The sequence below is a fragment of the Telmatherina bonti genome (genome assembly GCF_933228915.1).
Source record: "Telmatherina bonti genome assembly, chromosome: 14".
Lineage (NCBI taxonomy): Eukaryota > Metazoa > Chordata > Actinopteri > Atheriniformes > Telmatherinidae > Telmatherina > Telmatherina bonti.
Genome location: NC_136612.1, coordinates 25,293,601 through 25,308,759, shown reverse-complemented (window position 1 = coordinate 25,308,759; position 15,159 = coordinate 25,293,601). Strand labels below are relative to the sequence as shown.

The 15,159-nt window shown below is 41.5% G+C and overlaps 2 protein-coding genes across 2 annotated transcripts; both read left to right on the top strand.

Annotated features, from left to right (window-relative positions):
* Positions 1-964: 964 nt before the first annotated feature.
* On the top strand, positions 965-9,826 carry LOC306764998 (uncharacterized protein). Its single transcript, XM_079252312.1, is given in 34 exon segments — positions 965-1,104; positions 1,220-1,376; positions 1,490-1,517; positions 1,616-1,724; positions 1,805-1,897; positions 1,986-2,049; positions 2,325-2,423; positions 2,533-2,685; positions 2,688-2,852; positions 3,155-3,273; positions 3,354-3,503; positions 3,583-3,753; positions 3,854-4,160; positions 4,501-4,574; positions 4,670-4,757; positions 4,881-4,998; positions 5,079-5,202; positions 5,300-5,436; positions 5,596-5,851; positions 5,964-6,206; positions 6,309-6,485; positions 6,581-6,726; positions 6,809-6,899; positions 7,002-7,391; positions 7,479-7,521; positions 7,524-7,601; positions 7,682-7,800; positions 7,931-8,127; positions 8,227-8,410; positions 8,504-8,669; positions 8,820-8,944; positions 9,064-9,372; positions 9,461-9,662; positions 9,750-9,826. Coding segments are annotated over 34 exon segments (5,022 nt in total). The 5' UTR covers positions 965-1,026; the 3' UTR covers positions 9,812-9,826.
* Positions 9,827-9,996: 170 nt separating this feature from the next.
* LOC306765616 (myosin-3-like) lies at positions 9,997-14,495 on the top strand (the record flags this gene model as incomplete). The annotated part of the gene is made up of 5 exons (XM_079253098.1): positions 9,997-10,158; positions 13,625-13,729; positions 13,820-13,915; positions 14,000-14,131; positions 14,412-14,495. 5 exons carry the CDS (start codon positions 9,997-9,999, stop codon positions 14,493-14,495), a joined length of 579 nt encoding a protein of 192 aa, XP_079109224.1.
* Between the last annotated feature and the right edge of the window lie 664 nt (positions 14,496-15,159).

Here is a 15,159-nt window from a genome sequence, read left to right as displayed (position 1 = left end):
TAAAATGCATGCATTATTTAATAATTCACTGTTGTATTTTCCAGTGGAGCATTTCATTTCAAATATGAGAAAAGATCACCAAAACGAACATGGCAGCATTTTTTTTTCTTTCAGGAAATATGATACTGATACATATTAAAGAATCATGCATGTCACAGCATACAGAATAAGCACATCCTTGTCAGGCAGAAAGGTTACAAGCATTCTGCTCTTGACCAAATTGGGAAACACACTTGTGCTGAGCAGGCACACTTGAGCATATATAAGCAGCAGCTTTTGGCATCTACACCAACTGACGGGCATCTCACACAGGTAGGTCCAGTCAATCATGAATTATGACACATACATGATGAATTATTTATTAATTTGATTATAATGTGCTGTTTATTTGACAATTTGAGCTGAATTTCCTGCACAAAATGAGTACAACATTTTAAAATTTTTGTTATTGAACAGTTTGACAGTACTTTAAAAACTGGTCATTATGCTCTTTTTGTAGCAACTTGGTTTATACAAAGAACATCACCATTTGTTGTTGGGATCTTGTAAGGTAATTAGTTTACTTGAAAACTGAAAAATATCTACTAAAATACATCAAAATAAATTAATTATTACTTAACTGAGCACATGTATTTTTTATTAACCTTTCAGGCTCAGCTAAAGTGGAACCATGAGCACCGATGCAGAGATGGAGCAGTATGGCCCGGCGGCCATATACCTCCGGAAGCCAGAAAAGGAGAGGATTGAGGCCCAGAACACTCCTTTTGATGCCAAAACAGCTGTCTTTGTGATTGATCCAGATGAGCTGTATGTCAAAGGTAAACTAACGGGCAAAGATGGCGGCAAAGCCACAGTTGAGACAGACAGTGGAAAGGTTGGTGAAACTGTCCTTTTTATTGTTATCTAGTACTTCAACCACCTGCTATATTTGTGACTGTTAAAAATTCCTTTTCTGTTCAGACTGTTACTGTGAAAGAGGATGACGTCCACCCCAGAAACCCTCCAAAGTTTGACAAAATTGAGGACATGGCCATGATGACCCACCTCAATGAGCCTTGTGTGTTGTATAACCTCAAAGACCGTTTTGCATCATGGATGATCTATGTGAGTTATACTTTACTAAAAGGCATCTTTTTGTAAAAGCAGCATTTATGTGCATAAGTAACAGTGAATTGTTGTTTTTCTCTTTTTTTTTTTTTTTTATCTACTGTTATAACAGACCTACTCTGGGTTGTTCTGTGTGGTCGTGAACCCCTACAAATGGCTTCCTGTGTATGACGCTGTTGTTGTGGGAGCATACAGAGGCAAGAAGAGAATTGAGGCTCCACCCCACATCTTCTCCATCTCTGACAATGCCTATCAGTTCATGCTCACTGGTGCGATTAGAAAACAAAATTCACAATCTTGAAAAATCCAAAAAGATTAAAACTATTAATGATTGAAGTAACAGTGAAAACAGATTCATGCAAAGTATGATTCTTCATTTCAGATCGTGAGAACCAGTCTGTCCTGATTACGTAAGTATGAGACAGTATGATACAGTGTGTATGCTACATCTTTACAAACTACATCAGAATGAAGCTTAGTACTAAAAAATATGTGTTTTATACCCCAGCGGGGAATCCGGTGCAGGAAAGACTGTCAACCCCAAACGTGTCATCCAGTACTTTGCGACAATTGCAGCTCTTGGTGGCAAAAAGGAGCAGGCTGCTGGCAAAATGCAGGTAAATGTTAATCCAAAATGTTTTCCAGGAAAAAAACTCTGTGATGATCTAGCTTTTTCATCTCAAATGATCTCTTGCAGGGCTCCCTTGAGGACCAAATTGTAGCTGCCAACCCTCTGCTGGAGGCTTACGGTAATGCAAAGACTGTGAGGAATGACAACTCCTCCCGTTTTGTAAGTGTTAACATGAAACAAATATTTTTGGACTCATGCTTAATAAACGATTTAAATATTCCTTGTTTATGATGACATTGTTGTCCAGGGTAAATTCATCAGGATTCACTTTGGTTCTTCTGGAAAGCTAGCTTCAGCTGATATTGAAACATGTAAGTTGGAAAAGTTTTTCTATCAACTGTGACATTGCTGTGTAGTTTATATAATAACTGGCTTCTGTTGCAAATTAATTCTGAAGTGACAAATAATATCTCTAAAAAAAGCTAAATGAATAATCAATTGAATTGGGAACAACCAATTCTATAAAGTTTCAAACAATAAAATTATATAACCTATATTTGAAGTCAGACGTAAACTCATGCAATCAACTTCAGTTCAACTCAAATTCAAGCTTCATTCAATCACCAATTGATATTATTATTTCTAGATCTGCTGGAGAAGTCCCGTGTCACCTTCCAGTTGTCAGCTGAGAGGAGCTACCATATCTTCTATCAGCTGATGACAGGCCACAAGCCTGAGCTCCTAGGTACGTTATATAGACAACTTATAAATTCAGTTAAAACGGAGATTAAGGTGTATTATAATATAACTAAATATATTGTATATATATTTATATTATTTTTTTGCTTTTCCAGAGGCTCTTCTGATCACCACCAACCCATATGACTACCCAATGATCAGTCAGGGTGAAATTTCTGTCAAGAGCATTAATGATGTGGAGGAGTTCATTGCAACAGATGTAAAATTACATTTTAATATTTTGTCAAGCTCTGTGGTTCATAGCATGTACTGATAAAAGTTTTATTTCATGCACAGACTGCTATTGACATCCTGGGCTTCACTGCTGATGAGAAATTTAACATCTACAAGCTGACTGGTGCTGTGATGCATCATGGTGGCATGAAATTCAAGCAGAAGCAGCGCGAGGAGCAGGCGGAACCTGACGGCACTGAGGGTGATTGATAAGATTTTATCATTTTCATTTGCACAGTAAAAGTTGTCAAGCACAGTGGTTGCTTGACAAACAGATAAGCAACCACTAACACAGTGTTAGAGGGAATTTAAAAGCACCAGTCATCCAAACATGTACATTTTAGGATTGTGGGAGGAAGTTGTAGTACATTGAGAAAACTAACTCATATGGGGGGAAAAAAAAGCAAACTCCATCGTAAGGTCCAAGTTAAGCTTCTTGTATGACAGTGATATATATACACACCTGTTCTTACATATAGCATATGTTGTGTTTTTGTCCATTAGTGGCTGATAAAATCGCCTACCTTATGGGCCTGAACTCAGCTGACATGCTAAAACCTCTGTGCTACCCAAGGGTCAAGGTCGGAAATGAGATGGTGACCAAAGGTCAGACCGTCCCACAGGTAAATAAAGAAACACTGTTAAAAAATATATGTTTTCTTAATCTAAGGGATTGTGGTCACACCAAAACGTTTTCTTCTAGGTCAACAATGCTGTCATGGCTCTCTGCAAGTCTGTCTATGAGAAAATGTTCTTGTGGATGGTCATCCGTATCAATGAGATGTTGGACACTAAGCAGCCAAGATCATTCTTCATTGGAGTGTTGGATATTGCTGGATTTGAGATCTTTGATGTGAGCTGAAACATATATTGAGCTCTTTTAAAGATCAACACTGTTGCAGGAAAAATGAACTTACTCTATGTATTTACAGTTCAACAGCTTGGAGCAGCTCTGCATCAACTTCACGAATGAGAAACTGCAACAGTTCTTCAACCACCACATGTTTGTCCTGGAGCAAGAGGAGTACAAGAAGGAAGGCATTGAATGGGAGTTCATTGACTTTGGTATGGACTTGGCTGCCTGCATTGAGCTTATTGAGAAGGTAGGAAGCTGCTCTTGCAGAAAAGATTCAGGATTCATGTGAATGTGTATTACTTTGCTTCTTTTACTGATTTCTCATGTGAAATATCAATATGTGCTAGCCAATGGGCATCTTCTCCATCCTTGAAGAGGAGTGCATGTTTCCCAAGGCTACAGACACTTCTTTCAAGAACAAGCTGCATGATCAGCATCTTGGCAAAACCAAGGCCTTTGAGAAGCCAAAGCCTGGAAAGGGCAAAGCCGAGGCTCACTTCTCCCTGGTTCACTATGCCGGCACAGTGGACTACAATATCAGTGGCTGGCTGGACAAGAACAAGGACCCACTGAATGACTCAGTTGTTCAGCTCTACCAGAAGTCTGCAAACAAACTGCTGGCACTGCTGTATGCAGCTCATGCTTCAGCTGATGGTGAGAAATAAGATTGAATAGCATATTCACAAATTTGAAAATCAGTTAAAGGTGTTAAATTTTCTATGTCAGTCACATTTTGAGAAAGTTTTAAGCATAGTCTAAGTGTTCTTTTAGAATTTACCAGCAAATTAAAAATTAGGTTTGTAATATTATGTAGCATACTGATGTGATATTATGTAGCATATTGCAAACATTAAATGTTATTTTACATCTCAAATTTGCTTTTAAATCAAACTGAAAAATTGAATCACGAGCCGTAATTTTCTTAAATATTTTCCAAATAAAATAACAGTGTATTCTAATTCAGTCAAAGTAATTCGCTGTTTTCTAAAAACAGAGGAAGGTGGTGGTGGCAAGAAAGGTGGAAAGAAAAAGGGTGGTTCCTTCCAAACTGTGTCTGCTCTTTTTAGGGTTTGTATGTTTTTTGTTTGTTTGTTTTGTTTTTCTGATCATTAATAGGAACATTTTTACAATAATGGCTGATCTATAATATTGCTGATCCACAGGAGAACTTGGGCAAGTTGATGACCAACTTGAGGAGCACTCATCCTCACTTTGTCCGTTGCTTGATTCCCAATGAATCAAAGACCCCAGGTCTAGTATGGTTTTTTTTTTTTTAATTGTGCAAATAAAGCAAAGCAACAACTTAAAAACAGTAAAACAAAACAAAAAAACTACAAAAATGCTCAAATTTGATTTGTTTTGCACAATGTAAAGGTCTTATGGAGAACCACTTGGTCATCCATCAGCTGAGGTGTAACGGTGTGCTGGAGGGCATCAGAATCTGCAGAAAGGGCTTCCCCAGCAGAATCCTCTATGGTGACTTCAAGCAGAGGTGACAGCAGAGTTTAATAAGATCTTTTTCAGATGTCAAGAAGAGAAAAAGAATTAAAACATCATGATCATCCCTTACAGATACAAAGTACTGAATGCCAGTGTCATCCCTGAGGGACAGTTTATCGACAACAAGAAAGCTTCTGAGAAGCTGCTGGGCTCCATTGATGTGGACCACACTCAGTACAAGTTTGGACACACAAAGGTACTTTTAAGCAGGATAATGTCAAGCAGTGGTTAAACATATGTTTAATGACAGAAACTGATGTTGTAATGAGGTTTCTTTTTACTTGACAAATTAGGTGTTCTTCAAAGCTGGTTTGCTGGGTACCCTTGAGGAGATGAGAGATGAGAAACTGGCTGAGCTGGTGACCATGACTCAGGCCCTCTGCAGAGGATATGTCATGAGGAAGGAGTTTGTGAAGATGATGGAGAGGAGGTAGGATTAATAAACAGAAATGTCCCTGACAGTTTTATTTAATTCATCAGTTAGGTGGAGGCTGAATGTTTAAATAAAGATTTTGTGGTCAATTATTTATATCCAAATGCAAAAAAAGAGTGCAGCATATGTTATGATTAAATCTTCTCTTATATGTAGAGAATCCATCTTCACCATCCAGTACAACATTCGTTCATTCATGAATGTGAAGAACTGGCCATGGATGAACCTTTACTTCAAGATCAAACCTCTTCTGAAGAGTGCTGAGACGGAGAAGGAGTTGGCTCAGATGAAGGAGAACTATGGGAAGATGCAAAATGACCTGGCTACTGCTCTGGCCAAGAAGAAGGAACTGGAGGAAAAGATGGTTTCCCTTCTGCAGGAGAAGAATGACCTGTCACTCCAAGTAGCAGCGGTAAGTAACACAAACAATGAAAATGGGTTCCAGTTTTGCAGTCTCACACACTAGATACACTGTGTGAATACATGTTTTAACAAGCTGACAATACTAAACATTCAAATTACAGGAAACTGAGAATCTCTCAGATGCTGAGGAAAGGTGTGAGGGACTCATCAAAAGCAAAATCCAGCTCGAGGCCAAACTCAAAGAGACAACTGAGAGACTGGAGGATGAAGAGGAAATCAATGCTGAGCTGACTGCTAAGAAGAGGAAGCTGGAGGATGAATGCTCTGAGCTGAAGAAAGACATTGATGACCTGGAGCTCACCTTGGCTAAAGTGGAGAAGGAGAAACATGCCACTGAAAACAAGGTTCAAACACGTTAAACACATGGGAAGCAATCTGACTGAAATGTATTTTTTTTACATATATTTAGCTGTAATGGGGACATTAACTAAGGTGTTCATGCTTAGGTGAAAAACCTGACAGAGGAGATGGCATCTCAAGATGAGTCCATTGCCAAGTTAACCAAGGAGAAGAAAACCCTCCAAGAGGCTCATCAGCAAACACTGGATGATCTCCAGGCAGAGGAAGACAAAGTCAACACTCTGACCAAGGCCAAGACAAAGCTGGAACAGCAAGTGGACGATGTAAAAAAAATGCCTGATATAATCATTTTGCCTTGTTTTAACATTAAAATGTCTCGTGTTGGCATCGTTATTTACTTCCAAGTATACTTTCATAGCTTGAGGGCTCATTGGAACAAGAGAAGAAGCTCCGTATGGACCTTGAGAGAGCCAAGAGGAAGCTTGAAGGAGATCTGAAACTGGCCCAGGAGTCCATCATGGATCTGGAGAATGACAAGCAGCAATCTGATGAAAAGATCAAGAAGTATGTTGTACAGTTCAGTCACTGAAAATGTTTCTGAATTCCAAAACAATAACAAAGCATTATTTTTACTTTCTACAATTAGGAAGGACTTTGAAATCAGCCAGCTCCTCAGCAAGATTGAGGATGAACAGTCTCTTGGTGCTCAGCTTCAGAAGAAGATCAAGGAGCTCCAGGTAAAAGAAATAAAATGCATTCAAAGTAAATATAATTCACAGAAAACATGTCAAAATATTAGAAACCCTGTCTGACATGATTTACAAAAAACTTTCATTCAGGCTCGCATTGAGGAGCTGGAAGAGGAGATCGAGGCTGAGAGGGCTGCTCGGGCTAAGGTAGAGAAGCAGAGAGCTGATCTCTCCAGGGAACTTGAGGAGATCAGCGAGAGGCTTGAGGAAGCTGGTGGAGCAACAGCCGCTCAGATTGAGATGAACAAGAAGCGTGAGGCCGAGTTCCAGAAGCTGCGCAGAGACCTTGAAGAATCCACTCTGCAGCATGAAGCTACTGCAGCAGCTCTCCGCAAGAAGCAGGCCGACAGTGTTGCAGAGCTGGGAGAACAGATTGACAACCTCCAGCGAGTCAAACAGAAGCTGGAGAAGGAGAAGAGCGAGTACAAGATGGAGATTGATGATCTCTCCAGCAACATGGAGGCTGTTGCCAAAGCTAAGGTGAATATTAGTTTTGCTAATAAATATCAATAATCAAATTCCCTTCAAAACTGAAAAGATCCAAAATGTGTTATTTTGTGAATTTAGGGAAACTTGGAGAAAATGTGCAGAACTCTTGAGGACCAGCTGAGCTGAAAACCAAGAATGATGAGAATGTTCGCCAGCTAAACGACATTAATGCTCAGAAAGCGAGACTCCAGACAGAAAACGGTGAGTGACGTGTAAAACTAACTGTTTTGCTTTTGGCTTCATCAATTTCTAACATTTTGACTTGTTTCATCATCCTCCAGGTGAGTTTTCACGTCAGCTTGAGGAGAAAGAAGCTCTTCTTTCACAGCTGACCAGAGGCAAACAGGCTTTCACTCAGCAGATTGAGGAGCTTAAGAGACACATTGAGGAGGAAGTGAAGGTATTATGATACCCTACATATGATATAAGAATGATATGATATGGATAAAATCATTTTGATTTGTAAGATGTAAATAGTGTTTCCAACTGAATCTGTATGTAGCAGGTAAAACTGTCTCGATCCTTCACAGGCCAAGAATGCCCTGGCCCACGCTGTTCAGTCAGCTCGCCATGACTGTGATCTGCTCAGAGAGCAGTTTGAGGAGGAGCAGGAGGCCAAGGCTGAGCTGCAGAGGGGAATGTCCAAGGCCAACAGTGAGGTGGCTCAGTGGAGAAGCAAATATGAGACTGATGCTATTCAGCGCACTGAGGAGCTGGAGGAGTCCAAGTGAGTCACTAGTTTTTTTTTTGTTTTTTTTTTTTTAATTTTAATTGCTTTTATTTTAGTTTTTTCCTTTTGACTGATTACAAAAATTGTTCACAACAGGAAAAAGCTTGCCCAGCGCCTGCAGGAAGCTGAGGAATCCATTGAAGCTGTGAACTCCAAGTGTGCCTCTTTGGAAAAGACCAAGCAGAGGCTGCAGGGTGAGGTGGAGGACCTCATGATTGATGTGGAGAGAGCTAATGCTCTGGCTGCCAACCTTGACAAGAAGCAGAGGAACTTTGATAAGGTAAAATACTAATCTGAATATTACACCTGTTAGAAATTATTTCACAAAAACCCAAAACATCATGACCTATTATTCCAACCTATAAAATTGTAGGTCCTGGCAGAATGGAAACAGAAGTATGAGGAGGGTCAGGCAGAGCTGGAAGGAGCCCAGAAGGAGGCTCGCTCTCTCAGCACTGAGCTGTTCAAGATGAAGAACTCCTATGAGGAGGCTCTGGATCACCTGGAGACCATGAAGAGAGAGAACAAGAACCTGCAGCGTAAGTCATATTGTAAACAATTATTGACAATATAATTCTGAGCAAGAAAGAGAATCGGCTATTTATTATGTCTTGCTTTTTCGACTTTTACTAAATCAAATATAAGTTTTATGGATGGTAGCTATAATTAACTTTATTTTTCTTCTGCAGAGGAGATCTCAGACCTGACTGAACAAATTGGTGAGACTGGAAAGAGCATCCATGAGCTGGAGAAAGCCAAAAAGACTGTGGAAACGGAGAAGACTGAGATTCAGTCAGCACTTGAGGAAGCAGAGGTTTGATGATACTGAATCTGCACAATCCTATAGATCATCTAGAAAGTTAGTCAGTTTATGGTTAGAAGAAATCTGGTTTAATTTGGCCCTGATAATTTCACTGTTGGAATTCATTCAAGGGTACACTGGAGCATGAGGAGGCCAAGATTCTCCGTGTTCAGCTTGAGCTCAACCAGGTCAAAGGTGAGGTTGACAGGAAGCTGGCAGAGAAGGATGAAGAGATGGAGCAGATCAAAAGAAACAGCCAGAGGGTGATCGACTCCATGCAGAGCACTCTTGATGCTGAGGTCAGGAGCAGGAATGATGCCCTGAGAGTCAAGAAGAAAATGGAGGGAGACCTGAATGAGATGGAGATTCAGCTGAGCCATGCCAACAGGCAGGCTGCTGAGGCCCAGAAACAACTGAGGAATGTCCAGGCACAGCTGAAGGTTGGTTTGCTATTAATAAAGCAATTATGGAGAACTGAGTGCAAAGAGAATTCTCCATCAAGCAGTTTGTTGGGGTTTTTTTTTTTAGGATGCCCAACTGCACCTTGATGATGCTGTCAGAGGACAGGAAGACATGAAGGAGCAGGTTGCCATGGTGGAGCGCAGGAATGGCCTGATGCAGGCTGAGATTGAAGAGCTGAGAGCTGCTCTGGAACAGACAGAGAGATCACGCAAAGTAGCTGAACAGGAGCTGGTTGATGCTAGTGAGCGTGTTGGACTGCTTCACTCTCGTTAGGATTTAAAAATATGTAGAAAACTATCTGACCTCATCAGTGTGGAGCATATACAAACAAAATGTCACATCTTGTTCAATTTTCAGAACACCAGCCTTCTGAACACCAAGAAGAAGCTGGAGGCTGACCTTGTCCAGGTTCAGTGAGGTGGATGATGCTGTTCAGGAAGCAAGAAATGCCGAGGAGAAAGCCAAAAAGGCCATCACTGATGTGAGCTTGGTTTGCTATAACCTCAACAACACAATAAAAGACAAAAAAAAAAATTAATATATGTTAAATGATTGAAAATGTATTAATAATATAATATAACTTGTCATTTCAGGCTGCCATGATGGCTGAGGAGTTGAAGAAAGAGCAGGACACCAGCGCTCACCTGGAGAGGATGAAGAAGACCCTGGAGGTCACAGTCAAGGACCTTCAGCACCGTCTGGATGAGGCTGAGAACCTCGCCATGAAGGGTGGCAAGAAGCAGCTCCAGAAACTGGAGTCCAGGGTATGAAGTTGTTTTTGACACTTTACTCATTCTGTAACGATTGCAGCAGCCTGAACCCACAAACACTCAGAACACCTCAGGACTGTCAAAAATAGAGATTTTATTTAGATTCTGGGGGCCTCATTTACGAAGCTGTCGCACGCACAAAACCTGGCGGACGCCAATTTTGGTCAACTTTTGGGATTTATCAAAACACGACTTGGTGGTAAAACATCACTACGTCCACGCCAACTCTGACCCTGACGTACGCACAAAATCTGGAGAAACAGGAAACGGCGACACCAAAGGCAGAAAATAAAACCAAAGAAATGGTGTGAAATTTGATACATTTGTTCAAAATCAAACATAAACCCTTACGCAGAATGCCGTAACAAAATTTGAAAAAAAAAAAAAAAAAAAAAAAAAAAGCACATTTGATATTGTTCCTCCACCACGTAAAACATCAAAAACTAAAATCTGTTCTGAAACGAAGCAGTGCTACGTGTTATAAAAACCATTTCACACAATAAGTCGTACAGACGCTTCCATAATAATAAAAGTCTAAATGAATAATTGCATTAAAATGATGTGTCGCCCATCATCAGGCTGATCAGGGTGTTTCCTACACCTGCAGATACAAACATGAAGTGATGGTTGGATATAAAATGCACCCAAATGCATAAAGGCGCACAGTGGCTTATCTGTCCCTGCAGATGAGCTTGGAGACTCTGGAGTCAAACCCAGCACCTTCCAAAGGGAAGTGACTGACAGGTTGGGGCTGATCACTCCTTTTTCCAACCCAGAGCACAGAACAGAACTATGTGCACCACAACCAGACACGCCGTGGTGTCGCGGCCATCGGGCAGATGGAGGCAGGTGGAGGTGTCTCGATGCACAGGAGGAAACCTGTTGTAAAGCTGCAGATGTGTGCAGATAGTGGAGGTGCTACGCATGGTACTAAATGGCGTCGGTGCTTCACCTGCGTTCACCTGAACAATCATCCAATCGGAATGATTGTGTTGTCAATCATCCTCTCTCGTTGGAACCAAACGCTGCTGCTTTACGTCTAGAAGTGATGCAACACATCAGAGATGGAGAATTCTGATTTATTCACAAGTTTATCTTTAGTGTCATTTCTGTCAGGGTGGTGTTTATTTCTCTCCATCTCCTGCACCTCCTCCTTCATGGCTATTATTGTGTGCTCTGCGAGGACACCGCAGCTCGGGCACAAGGTGGAATTACTGGTCTCCCCCTCTCCGATCACATCTGCAGCGCTGCAACCCAGCTGGGACACACAGGAACACCAGTATGTTCCCAGTAAACAAACTGGAGTCAGGGACGTCTCATTTATGTACATTCATTTTATAATATGAAACAAAGGAATGAACCACTTTCAGCATCATCTGCCCCCTCCCTTTCCTCCTCCTGTGGACCAAGATGCTCTCTCTCCCTACATTTTATTGTCTGACCACTTTATTTTTACTTTCTGGATAAGTCCGGTCGCTGATGAGACAAGATGACAGCATCTGTCACCTGCTGACCTCCTCTGCCTTTCTGGTGGTGGTGATGTCCATCCCATCTCCACCAGATAACATATTTTTACATTTTACATCCACATCGATTAGAATTTCTACCTCATTTTCCAAAATATTCCTCTTTTTGGCTTTTTTCCCTGCTGAACCATCATGGAAATGAGCTTGTTTAATATTTATCAGGGGTGTTCACCTGACCTTTTATGGCCAGTATGTGGGCGTGACAAGATGTTCCCTCACGTACGCGACATTTAGTGTTGATCCTGATTTATGAAGCGAAACGTGCACACTGCTTTGTAAATCAGGAAGTTTTTTTGCGCCACATTTCCTGTTTTCCGTACGTACGCCATCTGTAGTCAGCATTGCTACGCACAGTTTGATAAATGAGGCCCTGGGTACGTAAAATCCGCCAGCTTGTTTCTCCGAAGGAGTAGTTTCCGGAACAGGGAATAGGAAGACATGACCCAAATGCAGAATCCAGAAGGCGTTCAGAATTCCAAACCCAGAGAGACCTAATCAGTGGAGGCAGAGATTCAGACTTAGACAGGCAGACTCGGAAACCAGGAGAGACAAAACAGGTCATTCACAGGTGGTCAGGAAGATCTACAAAAAAGCTTGATGCTTGCAGGGGGGAAAAGCTCTAACGATCTGTCAGTCAAAAGGAGGAACTACTGCTGCTTAAAAAGGCGGAGGCACAAGTGAAGGGAATCAGCGTCTAATCAAGGTGCCTTCAGGGAAGCTCCGAAAATCCTCTCCACCAAGACGCCATGACAGTGCCCCCGAAAACCAGAAAACAAACTGATGGTCACCCCTAGGAGTCTGCAGAACTCAGTCCAAAACCTTGAAATGAACTGGTGGCCATGGTCAGATACCACATCCCAGGGTAGACCATGTAAACGGAACACATGGATTATCATGAGGTTTGCCATTTCTTTGGCTGTGGGCAACTTAGGAAGAGCTACAAAGTGTGCCACTTTGGAGAACCTATCCACAACAGTCATAATCACGGTCTTGCCGTCTGACAGAGGAAGTCCTGTAACAAAGTCCATTAAATTGTGAGACCAAGGCCTACAGGGAATAGACAAAGGAAGCAACAGACCAGCAGGGTGTTGACAGGAAGTCTTTGACTGTGAACACACTGGACAGGCTGACACATAGCTTCGGGTATCAGAAGGGAAAGATGTACGAGCTACCCTCGGGTGATAGACCAGACGAGAGTTCAAGGACCTTGGAGCGGAGCTCAGGTGGAATGTATAGACAGTGTGTGGGACATCTCTCTGGCACCTCACTAGATTGCTGAGCCTGTCTTACTTCTTCCTCCAACTGGACCCCAGTCATCTGCAGATGTACTGTGGATGGAAGGACAAAGTCATCTGAAGTAGCTGGGTCATCAACAGACGTGACCTGTCGAGAAAGGACAACAGGTTGAATGTTCTTGGAGCCAGGGCAATATGTTAAGGAGAAGTTGAAATGGTTGAAAAATAAAGCCCAATGGGCTTGTCGTGGATTCACTTTCTTGGCAGACTTCAGATATTCCAGGTTTTAATGATCGGTCCACACAATGAAGGGTTGCTTAGAGCCCTCCAGCCAATGGCGCCACTCCTCTAGGGCTCATTTTACTCCAAGAAGTTCACGGTCTCCAGTGTCGTAATTCCGTTCCATTGCAGACAGACATCTAGAGAAGAAAGCACAGGAGTGAATCCTTGAATCGTCATCATACCTTTGGGACAAGACTGTGCCAATGCCAAAGTCAGACGCATCCACCTACACAATTAATTGTTTCTGGGGATCTGGCATACGAAGTACCAGTGCAGTGGTGAACAGCTTTTTAAGGGAGGAGAATGCAGACTGACACATTCAGTTTGAAAGATTTTATATGTATCACATAAACGCTTCCGTTCTTTGTTAGTTCATTGATTCTTGGTCAAATCTGATGATTTATCATCACATTATAGGTACGCGAGCTGGAGGCTGAAGTTGATGCTGAGCAGAGACGTGGAGCTGATGCTATCAAAGGAGTTCGTAAATATGAGAGGAAGGTCAAAGAGCTGACCTACCAGGTAATAAATATTGAATAATTTACTACATTGCTGTGTTCACCCTTGTTGCTGCTTTTGAAAACCTAAAAGTGATATTTTTTCACTGTCTAGACTGAGGAGGACAAGAAAAATGTCAACAGACTTCAGGATCTGGTGGACAAGCTGCAGCTTAAAGTCAAGGCTTACAAGAGACAGGCTGAGGAGGCTGTAAGTGAAGCATTCACATGACCAGTGTTTTCAGTGTTGTACACAAAACTATCATATGATGTAAATTTTTCTTTCCCTCACCAGGAGGAGCAGGCCAACACCCACATGTCCAGGCTCAGGAAGGTTCAGCATGAACTGGAAGAAGCTCAGGAGCGTGCTGACATCGCTGAGTCCCAGGTCAACAAGCTCAGAGCCAAGAGCAGAGATGCTGGGAAGGTAACATTTTATTCATTTTATTGTAACAAGTACAAAAGATGATGACCTATTTTACAGGTCACAACATATTTTTCTGGTTAACAAAAACAGACTTCCAGGGTATCACATTGCACCAGACCAGGGGTCTCCAACTCCCGTCCTCTAGAGTCACCATCCTGCAGGTTTTTAGTGTTTTCCTCATACAACACACTTGATTCAGATAAAAAGGTTCTCCAGCAACTTGTTGTTATCTTCTGCATCTGCCTGTTAAAGAGCCACTGATTTGGGTTGTGTGTCACAGCGCCAAAACATTAAAACCTGCAGGATGGCAACTCTTGATGGTAGCTCACGAGAACCGGAGTTGGAGAGCTCTGCGCTAGAGTGACCTTTGTCAAGAAACTTTGCAAGAGGATTTTAAAATTCATAATAACAATAGTAAACAATTTATTGCAACTGTCACTATTAAAATCAGTCTATAAATCCTCCAAATCTAACTACCCCTGACAAGCTGGTGTTTTGCATTATGTGAGGACTCCAAAGTGAGACAGTAACACTTGAAATAGTGAGACACTCACTGTTGTGGCATGACAATTGGCTCATTACAAGCAAATAACCATCACAAGAATCCAAGCCCTCTCTTGTGGCTACTTGTTGGCTCAAGAGCTCAATGCTCAGAGAGTTCAGCAATGTGACAGTCAGTAAAACCTATTGAGACCTAATAACACTATCAATTTATGACTACTCCTTGTTGCCAACAAAGTTCATTTGTAAACACAGTGTTGACTGGTTCATTTGAAAAGAAAGCAGGCTCACAACAAAGGTCATGTGGGCTAGTTGTAGTAATTCAAGTGCAAACTGATTCCAGTATTTTAATTTACCAAGAAACAATAATAATTCTTCTTTTATTTATTTCAGTCTGATGCTGCTGAGTAGAAGAAAACATCTGATGGATCATCCAACAGAGTTCATAAAATATGAAAAATCTGTTGCGATATGTATATATTAAATATTTTCTTGACAGCACTTTGGAGCCTCTTCCTTTTATTTAA